This window comes from Mus musculus, chromosome X (assembly GCF_000001635.26).
Source record: "Mus musculus strain C57BL/6J chromosome X, GRCm38.p6 C57BL/6J".
In the NCBI taxonomy this organism is placed as follows: domain Eukaryota; kingdom Metazoa; phylum Chordata; class Mammalia; order Rodentia; family Muridae; genus Mus; species Mus musculus.
This window is the reverse complement of record NC_000086.7, coordinates 140,085,961-140,105,144: the sequence shown is the minus strand read 5'-3', so window position 1 is coordinate 140,105,144 and position 19,184 is coordinate 140,085,961. Positions and strand designations below refer to the sequence as shown.

The following is a 19,184-nucleotide window of genomic DNA, read 5'->3' as shown; positions in this document are numbered from 1 at the left end:
TACTACACATTGACAAAAAATTTGCTGTGATAGATTGCTGAGTTTATCTTGCTGTTTATGGCTCAGTTGCTAGACAGTTGTATGATTTTAGATGTATCACTGCAATATACTAACCATAATTCTATCATAGTGGTCTGAATTCGAATTAGGCATAGGGTCAGCTCATGCTGATGCCTGAAGAAATTTAAATATGCAAAACACGTACTAACCTCACTTTCTCAGTAGAGACACAGTAGAGACAGGGCTTGGGTGTCTTTTCAACAAGCTGACAGAAAACTCTCCTAGATCCAATTCAGTAAAGAAACCTGGTATTTTGTATGTGTGTGCTTGTGTGTATATGGTGTGTGTATTTGTGTTTCTCTGTGTGGGTGTCTTTCTTTCTTTCTTTCTTTCTTTCTTTCTTTCTTTCTTTCTTTCTTTCTTTCTTTCTTTCTTTCTTTCTTTCTCTGGTTGGTTTAGTTATTTTTGTTGTTTTTCTTTTGTTTTGTTTGCCTTTTTTTTTGAGACAGGCTTCCCACTGTGCCTAGAACCTGTCCACCAGCCAGTTCTGTCATTGGCTTTTATGTGGGGTCAGATCACAGGCCTTCATGCTTATGTGCCTAGCCCTTTACCCCCTGAGTTCTCTCCCCAGCCTCTGGCTTTGGGGGGAGGAAGTACTACTTGGATACTAAATTGTATAAGTCTCTTTATAATGGGCTTGATAATCATATTTAAGGCATTTATTTATAGTATTCTAAGAATCAAATCATAAAACTAATGGATTCTCAATATGTAAGCAAAATTGAAAAGATTCTGAGAATCACCTACCTCCAACTCTTTTCTCTTTTCTAGCTAAGCCAACATAACCACCTAAAAAAAATCAGGAAACCTCTCTTTTGGTTGAATAATGGTAGACATCAGAGGTTGAAGGATAATACAATGGATGCATCTTGCTAATGCATCTTGCTAATGAAATCACTAGTGAATTTAATTGAAATAAATCCACTTGTTCTGTCTTTAGATACATGAACAGAATGTCCTCCATGAAACCTTTGCTGAGTCCACACCAACATAACATCATCGAATTTTACAGATCGAAATCAAGTGAAGACTGGGCTGTGGAAAGACTCAAGCCAAAGCATATTTCTGATTATACAACTTCACGTAACAGTATAGCTTTAAAATATGCTTAAATAAATCTATATTTATCTCTATTTTAGTTAAGTTTGCATAGGGGATATGTTTCTCCCTTTACTGAATATGTAATATATAACTGCAGTACATGTGCTGGTTAGTTTTGTCAACTTGACATAGAGTATGAGTCACCTGGGAAGAAGGAACCTCAACTGAGGAACTGACTCTCACAGTGGCCTATGGGCATGTCTGTGGGGGGACATTTTCTTAATTAGTGATGAATGGGAGCGGGCTCAGCCCTCTGCAGGTGGTTTCACCCCTGGGCAGCTGGTGGTCCTGGTTTGCATAAGAAAGCAGGCTGGGCAACCTAGAGGAAAAAGCTAGTTAGTAAGAAGCACTCCTCAGTGTCCTGGTGTCCTGTGCTTCAGTTCTTGTCTCCAGGCTCCTCCTGGCCTAGCTTTTCTCGGTGATGGAGATGGAAGATGACCTGAGAATTGTAAAGATGAAATAAGCCCTCTCCTCCCTAAGTTGTTTTTGGTCACCATTTTACTGCAACAACAGAAAGCACACTCAGGCAGTATATATCCTATTTTTCATCTGTGCATGTTCTTTAGATAATTTAACATACAAATGGAGTATACAAATGACCTAGTGCAGCCCAAGTTCTATTAGGAAAAGTATCTCAGTGAGAGACTTTCATTTAGGGAGTTCTGATGGGTATCTGAAGTGATGGCAAAGCTAGAACAGCTGTCTCAAGATTGATGGAGACAGGGAGAACTGCTAGAGAAACGGAAATTAACTGCACAGGCTGTAGATATGTGTGTGATTTTAGCAGGCATGAAAGTATCGCAGAAAACTGACTATTCATTTAACTAAATCTCCTTACAAAGGTTGTAGGGAGAATAAATGCATATAAAAACATAGTATAAAGCTTAACCACTCCTTAGAATGATGGTAAGAATGGTAAATATAGTTTTTGTAAGTTAAACGTTTGTGTGTGTGTGTGTGTGTGTGTGTGTGTGTGTGTGTGAATACATTTTTAAGTGGTGGGAATGATCAGAAGAAACTTTAGATAAATTCAACTGAAGATCATTTTTGCGTTAAATGAAAATACTGCAAAAATAGTCTTTTATTGAATATTTTATTTGCATTTCAAATGTTACCCCATTTCCTGATTTCCCCACCAGAAACCCCCTATCCCATCCCCCCTCCTCCTGCTTCTATGAGAGTGTGCCCCCACCACTCCTGCCTCCGGGTCCTCAGATTCCCCTATGCTGGGGCATCAAGCCTTTACAGGACCAAGGGCTTCTCCCATTGATGTCAGATAAGGCAATCTTCTGCTACATATGTGGCTGGAGCCATGGGCCCCTCCATGTGTACTCCTTGGTTGGTGGTTTAGACCCTGGGAGCTCTGGTTGGTTGATATTGTTCTTAAATCTTCTCAAAGCCCCAAAGCTCAACAAAAGAAAATTGTAAATGTTGATAATAAAAGAAAATATTTTCTAGGGACTACCTGCTTCCCAAACCCAGTGTGGAATGGTGATGAGTTCCAGAGCAAGGACCACAGCAATCACTCATAGGTGCTCACTAGTGGGTGCTCACTACTGCGTAGTTACACGGAAATGAAGCAAGTCCATAAGATACTTAGATATTTTGTCTCATACACATCTGTTTCCAACAAAGTCCTTTGTGAAGAGTTAGTTGTAAGAAGCAGGTCTGGTTCATCTATGCTTCAGATGAAATGTTTTGTAAGAAATTTCCTGTGTATGTGGTCGGAGGAACATGATTTGAGCTGATAGACTGTGAAGAATGATTTTGGGCATTTTTAAAAAATGCACACACTCAAATTTTTATCTTAGAGGCCTACTACCATTCAAAAAGTTTAATGATAATGCTTCTTTTATATAACCATTGTACCAAATTCCATATTAGTATAAAAGCAAGGCTTATAGCTCAGCAGAATTTCACTTCTAGCTGTTTTTCATTTTTTTCTGATAGCCAGAACTATATTAGATTATCAAGGGTTCTGTTTCAGTGGTGTCAACCTTCACCTAATATGCAGGGGCAAAATATGAAAGCTAGGTATTTCCAGACATTTTGGAACTGAATTCAGAGTCCTGTGCATGCTAGGCAAGCATTTTAACGACAGAGTTCTATCCTAGCCCCCATATTCAATGTATTGTGTAGATCAAATTTCTGAATTATCAATGGAAATTTCACCTCCGTTAGGGCTTTAAGGTTAGTGACAACTAACCCTACTTTAAAAAAGCAATAATCTAATGAGTCACTACTATCAGAACCTTCTATTTCAATCTTGTCTTACTTTTTAGGAGTGCGAAGATCAAGGAGCATTTCCTGGATGTCAATTTGAATTTCAGAAGGGTTCGTATTGGGCAGTTTAATTTTCACCTAAGATGAAATAAGAAAATACTGTCATTTTGAAGAAAAGATACTTTTAAAACCATTAGGATATATGTGCAGTGGCAATATAATATTGACGAAAGAAAGTGTCAACTATGTACCAGGCTCTGTGATTTCCTTTTATTGATCGTATGGAAACAGGTTATTAGCCCCGTTTTACTTGTAGAGAGACAGAAGGGTTTAGTAAGTGGCTTAAGGGCAGCCATAAGCAATGGGAGAGAGCTTCTGATTCACCATTAGGCTGGGAGGGGTCACTGGCCACCTTTATGTAAGTGGGTCTCATATAAAATATGTTAAGTGTAGTTGTTGATGCCAATTTGTAGTCTCCTGGTAAAAATACCCATACCACATTTCCTACAGAAGGACTGGCCTCCAGAAAAGTTAAAGTAACAAAAGAAAAACAATAACATAATCTCCACCTCCCAAGAAGGACTACCTACTAGTTCAGCAAGATTTCAATTACAAATGTCTCATCACAATTACCAGAGGGCCTAACAGCAGTTCCACTTGAAATGATATATCCCAAATCATTGAAAACAAGAATGCAGGGCCAAGTGTGGCTATATATTGAATTTGAGGAAAGCCTGGTCTACATGAGTTATTGCCTCAAAACAATAGCAAATGAAAAAAGGAAAAATTGAATTCTATAAAAAAGGAAACATTCAAAAATTTGAACCTGGTTTTGTTCATAATAGCAGTATTCATCATACTTGAAAGGCATAAAAAACAAAATATACATCAATTGATACATGGATAGAGAAAGTGTATCATGTCCATACAGTGGAATATTATTCTGCTGGAAAAAGGACAGAGTACATTAATGTTTTTTATTTGTGTATGAGTGTTTTGTCTTGTCTGTGCACCACACGTACACCTGGTGTCCAGACATCAGAGGAAAGTATAGAATCTCCTGTGATTGGAGTCACAATTTTGAGCCTCCACGTGGCTGTTAGAAATAAAACCCATGTCCTCTGCCAGAGACACCAGTACTCTGTACTTCGGAGTCATTTCTCTAGCCAGACAAGTACATTTTCTTGATAAATCCTGAAAACAGTTTACTAAAGGAAGGAAGTCAGGCATTAAAAGGTGTGTTTTGTAGGATTCTATTTATATGGCATGTTAGGCATGGGCCAATCCTGAAGACAGAAAGTAGCCTGGAGTTTGATGGGGGTTGGGAAGTAGAAAAGAGTGGTGTCTGCTTAACATGTATGAGATTTCCTTTTAGGTATATGAAAATAATTTGGAAATAGATATTAATGATGGTTATATTGCACTGTGAATAAACCAAGTGTCACCAATGATAAATGTGTATTTTACCACAAATTTGCACTTCTCTAATTTACATCTGTTTTAGTTAGAGTTTTTATTGCTGTTATAAAACATCATGGCCATAAACAACTTGAGGAAGAACATGTTAGTTTATTTCATCTTAAAAGATTCTGTAGTTCATTATCCACCAGGGCAGGAACTTTGAGGCAAGAACTAGTGCAGAAGCCATAAGGAAGGCTGCTACTGGCTTGACCCCCATGGCTCGCTATTTTATGCACCCCAATAAGACTTGTTCAGAGATGTCACCATCCACAGTGAGCTGAGCTCTCCTACATCAATAATAAATAAAGAAAATGCACAGCAGGCTTTCCCAAGGGCTAATCTGGTGGGAACAGTTTTCTCAATTAACATTACCTCTTCAAAAATCTATCTTGTGTCAAGGTAACATAAACTAGCCGAAAGAACATCTACTTTTTTTTTTTTGTAATGGTAGATGACATATATTGTGATGTACACACATAAATGTGTGAGGACATATAATTTCTGTAAAAAAAAAAGAACAAAAATTGAATCCAAAGTTCAGGTAAATTATGAAGCTTTTTCTATGATAAAGTAGATGACCTGACATTTTAGTTATTTGGGGAGTCCAATTGTAATTGCCAGTGTAAATGCAGGCTTTAAAGGAAATATGTATGAAATAGTGACATACTGGCATTTCCTCCTAGTGACATACTGGCATTTCCTCCTAACATGCTCAACACACACAACGGTGTTTCCGTAGGGTGAGTTATCAATACATGCTTCTGAGTTGTATTTTCTTTATTAAATCCATATGATAGATAGCAATTGAGAGGTGATAGCATTTAAGTACTTCTTGTGGTTAACTTTTTACTCCAACAATTAACTTCTAAAATACATTTTTAGCAATTAAATCTTCCTAATTAGAGATGCCTTAGTGAAATAAATAGCACATATTTCACAGAAGCAGTTATAGGCACTCTGACTCAAAACAAATGAGCATTAGATTGGACAAAAAGTCCCACTTGGACTGAAATAACTTTCCAGTCGATAGTCAATTTGAGATGCCCTTTAATGTCTTGTACTAGGCAAATGAATCAAGGGATAGAACTATTTGTTTCTTGACTTTGCAATGCTTAGATCATTGAAAGTAGAATGGTATTTCATACACGTCGAGAGGATCATCGAGGAAAGGAAGAATGACGATGTATGGGAAGTTCAGATAGACTTCCTAGGCACAACTTCAAGGTGGTTATTATAATAATCTGTGGTTCCACTGAAAGATAATTCAAAGAAAACAGCTCACTAATTTTTTTTCCTCTTAAGAAAATTAAAAGTGTCTGCGACAATATTTCAAAGGAGGGACAAGAGAAAAAAGAGCTTAAGTGGGATGGAGCACACTAATATCTCACAAGATAAGGATTCCATGGAGATCTGAACAGAAAATCCCCTCCTGAAAACTGGAAGGGCTTGTACTTGTCACGGGGATCAAGGGATACAACTGTTTCTTACTTTGAACTGTTTAGATCTTTAAAAGTAAAAAAACAAAAAAATTATCTCGTAATCTTAACAGAACATCCCCCTCCCCAAATCATGAGTCAGACTTATTTAATAATTGGTATTGTCAATAAATACTCAGAAAATAGTTGACCTCTGGTTGTGCAAAAGGCTTATCTTGTTAAAAATTGCCAAGTATGGAATAGCACTGACCAAACAAAGGAATTTAGGTTCTTTCTTTTACATAGTGTGCAAACTGAATTCATTTAGAAAGGACTACACAAACAAGATCCTGACACCGACATTATCAAAAGACATGCTAATGCTAAAGAGGGGTAATTCCATGGGCTTCCACATCCTAGAGCAGGAACTATAAGCAATTAATGACTGGAAGGATGTGCCCCCTAATTAGTTACCCAATGCAAAATGGTCAGCCCTGACATCATATGCATACAAAGAAAATGGACTCAGCAGATTGTATTTATATATATTTGTAAATACAAAAATATAAATACGCACACAATAATACAAATAAACAACAACAATAATAGAAAAAGAGGTTAACAAATTGACGGAGAACATGGCAGGGGCTGGGGGAAGGGCGGGGCAAAGTAATGTAACTATTTCAATTAAAAACAAATTTTAATAAAAAAATAATTTAAAAATATTTTATATGTAACTTGGCTAGTATATACTATTGATTGAAATTTTAGTAAAACTTAATATAAACAGATGACTTTGTGTTTATATTTTGAAGACTATTCTAAATTAATTCAAGGGCTATAGATATCATAAAATACTTCTATTTTTCAGAACTATAGTCACTGTTCCTGATATATTTGATTCTTTCACAAAGTTAGAATTGAGTTTCACTACGAAACAAAATAACATCAGGAAATTGTGATGAGAGAGGCTTGGGTAGGCTTTATTTTGAATCGCTTGAACAATTTAATTTCCCATTGTTGAACTATGAAAACAGATGAGATCTTTTTTTCCATACAACCCCAGTAGTTTATAAACAAAACCTCTTGAACAACAGTAATCCGCAGAAAATGAAAACAACAAAGATGATGGATCCCTTGAATTTACATAAATATTCATCTCTAAAGAATAAGTACATAGAAACATGTGTTCTCCAAAACAAGGGCACAAAATCAATAAAGCATAGTTTTAATTAAGGTATGCTTTCTATAATGTCATTATCATTTTAAACATTCTAGTACTACATTGCCACTCCTTGCTTTGCTTTTTAAAATATGTCCTCTCTTATCACAGGAGTCAAGCTTGGACCCAGGTGTGGTGAGCCAGCCTGCATCCCCAGCACTTGGAAGACAGGCAGGAGGATTAGGAGTTCAAGGCTAAAGTAGGAAACATAATGAGACACTGCTTACAAGAAGAAAAAAAAAAGCTCGGTTCATCCACAGACTTCCAATAATTACATAGGCACTCAATTGTCCCCTAAGAAGTCATTCCCTCCACCACTATCAGGAAGTCCCTCGCCACTATCTGTCTTGATACAACCCAAAGCAAAGCTATTCTGCTTCTATCTCCATTTTCTCACAACAATAAGACGCTTTCTTTTTCTTTGTAACCTAATAATTATCACATGGCTACTCCCATCTCTTCTGATGCTGTGTCCTACACTTCAAGGCTTCTGCAATGCCTTCTGTTAGGTCCACTGGACCACACAGTGCCTTGCCCTTTCCTCATTGAATATTCTCAGCATTTTCTGACGAAATGAAATCTGTGTCTCCACTGAAGGCACTGTTTTCCCAATGGCCTTTCCAGTTAGTTCCTGTTTTTTTTTTTTCGTTTTGTGTGTGTTTTCTCCTCTCCTTTATACCACTGTCTGTCCCTTCTGTTTCATTAAAAGAATGCCATGTCCTGTAGCATTCCAAGTAACAAAAGCCCGACACAGAAATGAAAAATACTGTGTGATCTCTCTTATAGGTGCAATCTTTCAAAAAGGAAATGCATAGAGAGAGAATAGTGGTTACCAGACATAGAAGAATGCAAGAGTCAGGTAAAAAGAGTTCAAAGTCTCAATAATATAAGATGACTAAACCTAGAGATTTGAAATACAGCATGAAGTCTATAATTAATAACAAATATTTCCTGAGATTCTACTGTAGATAGCCTTAACAAACACACACAAAAGACAACATGTGAAATGAGGTATATATAAACTGAACTGACTGTAGTAATCATTTCATTATGTATATGGACATCAAACCATTTTAAATATTTGTAATTAAAATTTTCACATCTTGATACTATACTGACCATTACTGTTTATGTCCAAATCATTTACCAATTTCCGGGATCGTTCTGATTTCACTAAATAGTTCCTTATTCTCTATAATATTTCCCATAGCACCTCCTGTCTTAAATCTTAGTGATTCAAACATTTACTCAGATCTTTCTAATATTCAAATTTCACTCCTTCATCTCCTGTAAATCTTTGCTCAAACAGTGCCTCCTGAGAGGCCCTGGCTGACTATATTACAACTATTCTAACCAAGGAAATATTCATCAATTCTTATTGCATGCATATTATGTATATGCATATATTCCTAAATATAATCTATTTAGTCCATATAATATTACAAGAGGGCTGACTGCTGGCAAGGGACAACTAATCAGTATGCACTTTCCTGAGGGTGACCTCTTCTTCCACTACAAGCTTTATTCAATTGCTGTGGGTCTTTATGTAGGGTTGAGGCCTTGGGGGGCTTGTCCCTGCCCAGTTTGGCATGTTCGAAGGTGTCATCCTTGCTCTACTCACAGTTAGGTATCATGTTGGGGAGACTTCAGTAGCATAGCTGCTGATGTTACAAGGATACACAACCTCACAGGAAACTCCCTGTGCTCTTGCAATTTTCCCACCCCTCTTTCATAGAGTGTGGGGGCTGTGGGAGGGTTTGGAGGGAGGGATGGGAAGGGAGAAACATCATAACCAAATGACAAGCTAAAAAAATAAGCCGAAAAAGAGTTATTCATAAGAAGTTGTGTCCACCATTTACTACTACCATTCCATACTATAGATCCAGGGGTTTTATTGCTACAACAAACAAGAAAGAGATAGGTGGGGAAATAATGGAAACATAGAAAATAAACTTACTATATGAGAAAAGAACATGTAACAGAGAATGAAATAACTTGGCATATAGAAGCATCAGAACCATATGGCTAGAGCAAGTAGAAACTAATGAACAAGGAAGGAAATGGAACAGGGGATGAAACTAAAAGAAGGTAAGACTGAGATCACATAGGACCTCACAGATCAGGATAAAGGCCTAAGTGCAAAAGGAAGGCATTTAGGGGCCTATGTAAAGAAAGGCTTGATCTAATTTTGTACATTTGTTTGCTATTGTTTTTTTTAAGCACAATTTTGCTAAATAACCCAGCCTAGCCTCAAATTTACTGTGTAGCTTACACTGACCTTGAACTCAGCACTCTCCCAATTTACCCTACAAAGTGCTGGGACTCGCTTACTTTTTAAAGATCTCTTACACTGTGTGTCAAAAGGCTACAGTCAAAGGACAGAGATGAGTCAGAGGCAAATTGAAATGGACCAGGCAAGAAATGGTGCTCCTTTGGAACATAAAATCAATTGCTGTGGTAATTAAAATTAGCAGGGCTTTAAAAAATAGTTTGTCATCTATTGGACGGAACACAGGGCCCCTAAGGAAGGAGCTAGAGAAAGTACCCAAGGAGTTAAAGGGGTCTGCAACCCTATAGGAGGAACAATGACATGAACTAACCAGTACCCCCCCACCCCCGAGCTCATGTCTCTAGCTGCATATGTAGCAGAAGATGGCCTAGTCAGCCATCAATGGGAGGAGAGGCCCTTGGTCTTGCGAAGATCATATGCCCCAGTACAGGGGAATGCCAGGGCCAGGAAGCAGGAGTGGGTGGGTTGGGGAGCAGGACAGGGGGAGGGTATAGGGGGCTTTGGGGATAGCATTTGAAATGTAAATGCAGAAAATATCTAATAAAAATGAAAAAATAATTTGGAAGTACAACAAATAAGACTTGCTGATGGCTTGACCATGAAATATCAAAGAAAGAGGAATGAGCGCTGAGTCAGGGTCTTAGCTCAAGTCTGCTATGTGCTAGGCAAGGGCTGTTATCTCTTAGCCCTAGTAAATAGTACTGCTATGAGAAAGCTGAATGAGACAGATGTCAGGGAACATAATTATGAGTTCTTTTATGGACATGTTGGGTTTCTGTCACCTACTAAAGAAAGCAGGAAGTAAGCCGAGAGACTAACCCGAAAGAGAACAGATAGAGGGAAAAGGACATAGGTCAAAGCTCAAGGGAACTGCAAACAGCAATATGGGAGCAAAGGAAAGGAGGAATGTGGGAAGAAAACCAGGAATTAGGTCATCAGTGGAGAGAGAAAAGCTGTTTCAAAGAGGAAAAAGCCACCAGCATGGAATTCTGTTGGGTGGTCACCCCATAGCTCCCAACTCCCTCCTGCTGTCCTTTTTAAGGACAAAGTATCATCAGTATGTAGATCGAGCTGGCCTGGGACTTGTGATCCTTCTGTCTCCATTCCCTGAGTGCTGGAATTACAAGCACGCACTACCACACCCAGACAAACTGTCCATTTCTATTCAGGGTCTTTAAAGTAGAGGAAAGCAATTTGGGCATGTTTGTGTAGAGAAATTCTTCAGTTTTCAAGATTATCCTTTAGTGGTTGGTTGCTAAGGATGGCTCTCAGGGCCTGGCATGTTCTCAGCAAGTACTACCCACTCAAGACTGACCCTCTTAAGGCAGGAGTTAATAATCCATGGTCTCTGAGTACAAAGGATAATATCCTGGAGTAGTTAGCAAAAAATGCATCTCTTCTTTCCTAGGCATCCTTTAAACTAGGAATACTTTTTTAGGGTTTTGTTTGTTTGTTTGTTTGTTTGTTTGTTTATTCAATCCAGTGACACATAACAGGGAAAAAATTACATGTTAATAAAAGAATAAATATTTGTCATTAGCTTAAATCATACTTAAAACAATCCTGTTCTAGAATGTTTCCCAAGTTCAATGCCGGCCTCCATCTCTCTTCCTTCTTCTATACTAAACTTCCTTAAAGAACAGTATGGCTTTTGCTCTCCCTTTGTCCTTGCTTTCCTTGGCTCTGTTCAAGTGGCCATTGTTCAGGACACTGAAGCTGCTGTTTTCCAAAGACCAACAAATGGTTCTTTTTTTGATTTATTTTTTCCTCACACTTATTTTATTTTTTGAGACTCATCAGTGAGTTGGCATAATTTATACCCCATCCTCTCTACCTCCAATTCTTCCTGTGTCTCCCCATTCCTTCTCAAATTCACAAACCCTTCTTTAGTTATTACTGTTACAAACACACATACACACCATATACATATGTGTATGTGTATGCTTGTGAATATATGTATATGCATTGAGGGATGGCCACTTCTTAATTTTCCCATATAATATATTTTTTATAATATTCTTTCCTGCATCTCAAATCCTCCCAGATCCTCACCACCTCACTACCTACCCAGCTTCATGGGCTTCAGTGCTCTATCTCTCTCAAAAACAACCCTCCCCCCAAAATTAAAAATCAAAACAAATTAACAAAAAAAACCTATAGTAAGACAAAAAAAAATTACAAGCACCCTCTAGACCAGATTGATCATGGGGCCCTAGCGGGAAACCTACTACTCTTATTTGGCTTAAACAGTGGTTCTCAACCTTCCTAATGCTGCAACCCTTTAATACAGTTCCTCATGCTGTGGTGATCCCACAACCATAAAATTATTTTCATTACTACTTCACAACTGTCAATTTTGCTACTGTTGTGAATCATAATGTAAATATCTGATACGCAAGATATCTGACAAGCAACCCTCAAAGGGGTCCCAACCCACAGGTTGAGAACCACTGTTTTAAAAGATCATAGCAATGAAATGACTCCTAATAACATAGCCCTAGACTTGCTCAACCCTCATGAGAGAATCTTCTTGAAGTAGATGAGAATTAGCACAGACACTCACACCTCAACAATGTGCAGAGACTGAGCTATTCCAGAGCACTTTGTCCTAAATGCGATGTTTGTCAAACTCAAGGCTCAAGGGATCTGTGTGAAAGAGGAGGTGGAAAGACTGTAAGAGCCAGAGGTTGTGGATGACAAGGAAACAGCGTCATCCAGACAAAACAGACGTGATACATGTCTGAGCTCACAGAATATGAAGGAGCACACACAAGACCTGTATAGGTTCAAAACTCACAAAATTCCAGCATGGGTAATGAGAAGGGAAAGAAGAAAGGGGACCCAAAGTCCCACCCTTAACCAGAAGCCTACTTCTAGTTGTTTCCTGTTGTCAGTTTTCTCCAGTAGAGTGTAACTTGGTATGTCAACCACACCCCAGAGCAGGTCAAACACCAAGAAGCAGTTGGCCAGCACAAAGCAGACTCCTGGTTTTTGTGAGCTTTTCATTTTGTTTGTTTGGCTGACCACTTTTTATCTAACCAATCTAATGGTGTTCCCTGTAATTCTAAGTATCTTTAATCCTTCTCCTTTCCCCCCTCTTAATGACGTTTTATTTAACTTAATGTACAAAAATATATATATTGGGCTGAGGAGATGGTTCTGTGAGCAAAGGGCTTGGTATGAACCTGAGTTCAAATCCTTAGGCCCCCATCTTCAGCCAGGTGCATGAGTATGTCTGTAATCATAATGTTGAGATGGAAGACAAAGACAAGAATCTCCAGCCTGCAGATGCAGAAGCAAACACCAAAGAGACCACCCTGTGTCAAACTAAGTGGAAAGTCAGGACCAACACCAAAGATTGTCCTCTGATCTCCACATGTGTGCTGTGGACACCACCCTTCCTCATCCATCATATACACAGCACACATGTACAAATCACACACACACACACACACACACACAAATGTTTAGAAAGTATTCCTATTAATGACATACCACATAGTGTTTTGATACATTTATACACTGTGTGATGTCTAAATCAAGTTAAACCTATCTTTCTCCCCCAGTACATAGCTTCCCTTCATTGTGAAAACACTAAAAATCCTTTCTTCTAACCTTCTGAAATGTACAGGCCATAATTACTGCCTGTAGTCACCCTGCTGTGCAATAGTATCCCAGAGTTCCTTGCCCTTGTGTAACTATAATTTACTGCCCACTAACCATCCACTCCGCATTCTTCTGCCCCTCCATTCTCTCCAGCCTCTGGCAAATAGCCAGTCTACTCTTACAGTAAAATTGCTTATATTCTATGTGCCTTCCTTTGTTCGTCTCTACCTTAAGCACTGATGGTTTTCAAGTTATGAAACTGCTTGTCTGTAATCAAATGTTTCTGCCACAACACTTAGGGGGCATGTGATTTTGATCATGTGATGAAACTACATCAAAATGGCCTCACTGAAATGTAAAATTACTGATGATTTTTATTACTACATAATATGTAGAAGACATTTTATACCCTTATCCGTTCATGATTTTAAGGCTTTCTTGGAGTTATTATGGATCTCACTGTGAAAGGCTTTTATTTTTCACACTGCTAATACTGGTATTTTTATCATCATAGATATATATTACTTTCATAATCAGGAATATATTAAGTCAATACAATTATATTAGCTTTTAAGAAGATATTTGTTATCCTCTCCCACCACCGTGATCATTATAAAGTCATGCTATAATATTAACTATAAATGTAAGTATGTTACTGAAAGAACTATTAGAAATTTAATTGAAGGTTTACTGTGCTGCCTCATGCTGATAATAAGGAATCCTATTACAGCTCAAATATCCTTCTCCCTGATACATGGCTTGATATATAACCAATCAAACAAGGTCAGCATAATCAGGAAGCTCACCAAAACGAGACAAAATAGGTTTCTGTCCTCTAGAATCTTAAATGGAAAAAGATAATCAACTTCATTACTAAACAGGCTAAATCTATTTATTTATTAGGAGTAAATGAATACGACTGTTTTAACCTTAAGACACAAATCAGGATTCAAGAAGCACACTATTCAAGAAATCTCAGTAAACAGGTTAGAATGATTGACAGCTTTTTAAAAATCAATGCATGTGATAAATGTGTTATTCCTGGTTGTATTGGCTGGATGGTGACTGACTTTTAGTTCACCCCTGAATCCTTTCCAGTTCTCAGTGAGGCTCAAGCTCTGAAGAGATGACCATGAAAAACAAAGCAAAGAGCAACCTTTTTTGTTAGGTCACACGAGATTGTTTCCTTATAAATGTAGATCCCTCAAAGTAGGAGTACAAAAGGATTATTCATCAATTCTAGTTCAAAAGAAATATTAAACTACCGGCAGGCTGCTTTTTCCCTCTTCTGGAACAAATAATGAATCACTTAGCAGCATAACTGTGACCTATTCAGTTTGGGGCATTAAAGGTGGAGATGAGTGAAAATGGGAATTTATGGACCTAAATCCCCAATGTACTCACCTGCTTCCTTTGCGGAGCTCAGACTATCTCCCTACATATCATAGTTACCCATACTTCTTTCCCTCATATTCTTCACCTGTCAACTATAGTGCCTCTTTCAGTCCTGTCCTTGGGCATTAGGCGAGTCCCCATTCTTTCTTACCTTGTTTCTATGATGGAAATTCTCCTCTCGCATCATCTCTGTATCTCTAATGCTGAACCACAATCCCAACCTCTCTTCGCTGATCTAAATCCCTTGGATTTCAATACCTAGTCTACAACCGGAGTCCTGATTGTCCATATCGTTCTAAGGGCCTCCTATGTCTCCCATTGGCCCTATTACTCCAAGTTTCATTATCTTTCAAATCCCCCTTTTCCACACAGTGTGTGTGTGGGGTGCGTGCGTGTGTGTGTGTGTGTGTGTGTGTGTGTGTGTGTACAACCTAAAATCATACCTACTTTATTTCAAATATGATGAACAGGAAGCACATTGTGGTCACACATTCTAACACCCAATGAGATATATATTAAGAGAAATAGATGAGATCAAGAGAAATAGATGAGATCAAACATGAAGTCTGAAAATAACAATTCCAGTCTTTTTCTTCTTGAGTTCCATATAGATTTGCATTTAACAGCCCGTTAGACACTCACTCACAACAAGATTTCCCACTGTGTTTTAAATTCAAACTAACAAGAGCTTAATATAACTCTGTCTTAGAACTTTGTTTCCTTCATTTTCCATTCCATATCTCACCTTGCAACATGCAAACAAAATAGTACAAATGGGTGGTAATTGCAAAGCTGTAAAAAAAAAAATACAGGTGAGCTATAAGACAAAGCATTGCTGTCCAAATGTACTGCTTCCAGATAACTCATTACTTTCCTATATCTTGGTTAAAGTCATCATTATATCTGAAGTCACTCAAGCTAGAAACCTGACTCTTATTTCTCCCTTATGTATTACACCAACCACTTTTCAGGTCTTATAAATGTTTGTTTCCTTGTTTGTTTTTCAAGACACATTTTTTTTCTGTGTAGCCCTGTCTGTCCTAGAACTCCCTTTGTAGACCTGGCTGACCTCACATAGATCCACTTGTCTCTGCCTCCCGAGTGCTAAGATTTAAAGGCGCGCACCACCACCGCCCAGCCTATGCCCTATTAATATTAACATCAAAACATTTGCTGAACTCTTCCGTCGCTTCCCAACCTCACTGTCACAGCTGAGACACTATCACGAGGTTTTCCAAGCTCACTCTTTTCCCCTATCACAATCACCAAACTGAGGGAGGTATATGTTCATACCATCTCTGTAGTTCTGAAATACAGCCGCGCCGTCATTTAACTTGGCCACTGTAAAACACTTATTCATTAAACAGGAAAGTTGAAATCTAATGAGCTCTTATTTTCTTTTTCCTCTCATGTCAAGATACTTGGTAACTTAAACAATAGAACAATATTTTTATTTTCTCACAAGTCTGAAACCAGGAAATCAGAAATGAGAGTGCCAGTAGGGTTGGTTATAGTGAGGAGCTAATGTATAAGGTGGTCCCTGTGTCACAACATGGTACAAAAACAGTGAGTCAACTTTCTAGTGTCTCTTCTTACAAGGTCACTCAGCCCATCATGACAGCCTCACAGGATTTGGCCTAAACCTATTTCCTAAAGGCATCGTCTTCAAATTTTTCTCATGCTGAAAAACGTTGGGTTTCCATATAGGAATTTGAGGAGTACACTATTCAGTCAAAGCACTTGGGGTGACAGTCAAGGGCTTTCACATCTAGCTCCACTTCATTTATTCTGTCTTATCTTCTCCATGCCTACATGTATTCTGGAGCTCTAAGAATTTCACAAATAGTTCTCAAAGCACATATGCATCCAATGACAATTGAAAATGACAATAAAAACCAGAGGCCAGGAACTGGAAAGAGAGCAAGGAGGAGTATATGAGAGGGCTTAGAAGGAGGAAAAGGAAAGGAGAAATGTAGTCATATTATAACCTCAAAAATAAAAATAAAAAGAGGAGAAAACACACCACCTGCTCTCATTGGGTCATAGCTTTATTCTCTTTCTCTTCCTTCCTTCCTTCCTTCCTTCCTTCCTTCCTTCCTTCCTTCCTTCCTTTCTTTCTTTCTTTCTTTCTTTCTTTCTTTTTTATTTTTCGAGACAGGGTTTCTCTGTATAACCCTGGCTGTCCTGGAACTCACTTTGTAGACCAGGCTGGCCTCAAACTCAGAAATCTCCCTGCCTCTGCCTCCTAAGTGCTGGGATTAAAGGTGTACGACACCATGCCCAGCTCATGGCTTTATTCTTACCTATCACTTTGTTCAGAACACATTTCATCCTTTGCTGCCTGACAGAACACCATCTGTCTTTCCGATGCCCAGGTAGAAGGCCTTCTCCATTGTGAATAACGTGGTGTTTCCTTTCTTTACACTCATATCACTCTACCCTTACATCAATCAGATCCCAACAGTCTTAGCTCTGCCAGATCGTACACGTGTGTTCTTAGACAAGTTAACTGCTGTGCTTCCATACCCTAATCAGTAAAATGGGAGGAATAACAACATCTATGTCGGAGGTGGTGTGCTGATTAAGAAGGCACTCTGTGTTGCTTCTAGAGAAATGCCTAGCACATAATAAACATTGTATTAACCAGGTGCTAGTTTTCCTATGTTTGAGGGAAAGGAAGCATCAAGACAAAAAATATTTCTTTATAGTGTTGAGAAATGTCTCTACTATGCCACTCTAGTGACCTTGAAGTGTCTACATAGGCCATGGAAGCAAGGTTAGACTATAGGGTGACCTAGGTCTAGGCAGAACATATTAAATCCTCTGGAAATGTGGGAAGATAAGTAACCTTTGAGGAATTGCCTCACTGCTCCTTCTTATCTGTCTCTCTATCTTGTAGGAGGCCCTCAGTCTTGTAGGAGGTTGCCAGGAGACAGTTTCTCACACTGCTTCTTAATTCTAGAAAAGCACAGAACTTTCCATTTGATTTATTCTGAGTACAGATACAGTATATAACATATATATAGTATATATACATATACTTTTAGCCTTTATTATATATAGTATATATAGCAAGTATATAATATATACTTTATACCCTACTATAAACACACACACACACACACACACGCACATGCATACATACACACACACACATATCAAGTATATAGTACAGAGGCAGTCTATAAAGTAGTTGGCTGTAGTGCAGAGTTGCCCCTACAGCAACAGTCTACCCTACTGCTCAGGTTACCTGCCATCTGGACCCTTTTAGTTTGATATTATCCTGTGAGCAAAGGATTTGAGGAGCTGATTGAAGAGTGATCTTGTTAGCACTCTCTGCATAAGAAATAATCTCCTTCCCTTGGGGGTGGGCGTCATTGTTTTCCTGTTGATGAATCTGTGAAAAGTCTGCTCAGCCTAGCAGCTCCAACCGCACTGCTGCTTAGGGACTGCTTGGTCTTGTCAGTGAGAGAGAAGGAGAAATCTGTTTATTATTTTCAACATTACTAATTCACTGTGTGGTCCATCAATAGCATCTGGCACATAGTAAGGTCTCTGAGTATTTGTTGAATTAAGAAATTATAGCAAACAATGATATGCAAGTATTCTAAGATAATATGGTGATATTTACAGAAAATCCATATAATGGAGACCTGAGGGAGGGCAAAGATAGAGAATATAAAGAATGAAAAGGAGTTGGGCAGTGGTGGTGCATGGTTTTAATCCTAGCACTTGGACAATAGAGGCAAGAGGATCTTTGTGAGTTTGAAGCTAGCCTAGTCTACATAATGAATTCTAGGACAGTCAGGGCTGTTACACAGAAACACCTTGTTTCAAAAAGAAAAAAGACGGAAAAGACAATTTTTTTAAAGTAGGGACTCATGAGGTATAGTGAAATATATCTGTGGTTTGAATGAGAATGGCCCTTAGAGGCTCATACATTTGAATATCTGGTTCCAAGTTTTTGGGTTGTTTAGGAAGGATTTGGAGGCGTGGCCTTGTTGGAAGAGGTCTGTCAGATTTTATCACTGAGGGAAGTCAGAGCTGGAAACGGTATGTAGGAATTGGGGTGGTGGGCATGGGAGAAGTGCTTTTTGCTGGTTTGCTTTTCCTTGGTAGCTCAGTTTGCTTTCTTTGATAGCCCAGGACCACCTGACCAGGGGTGGCACCACAGTGGGGTGTGCAACATCAATCATCAATTGAAGAAAATACATACACAGAGTCATCTACTGGCCAATCTGATGGTGGCATTTTCCTCTTCCCAGGTGACCCTGGCTTGGGCCACATTGACAGAAAACTAACCAACACAGTTTCTTTACTCTGAATCTTGCCAGTGGAGTTAAGCAAGGAAGATGGAGATCACTATTCATTTACACACAGAAATAAATACAAGCTAAAATTTGGGAGTTTG

At 38.5% G+C, this 19,184-nt stretch overlaps 1 protein-coding gene across 1 annotated transcript in view; it reads right to left on the bottom strand.

Moving 5' to 3' along the window:
• Window positions 1-19,184, bottom strand: part of Dnaaf6b (dynein axonemal assembly factor 6B) — a 43,919-nt gene that overhangs the window by 1,653 nt on the left and 23,082 nt on the right. Inside the window, exon 6 of the mRNA NM_177921.3 lies at window positions 3,437-3,522. Within this exon, the coding sequence (NP_808589.1) occupies window positions 3,437-3,522 (86 nt within the window). The remainder of the gene's footprint in view (window positions 1-3,436; window positions 3,523-19,184) is intronic.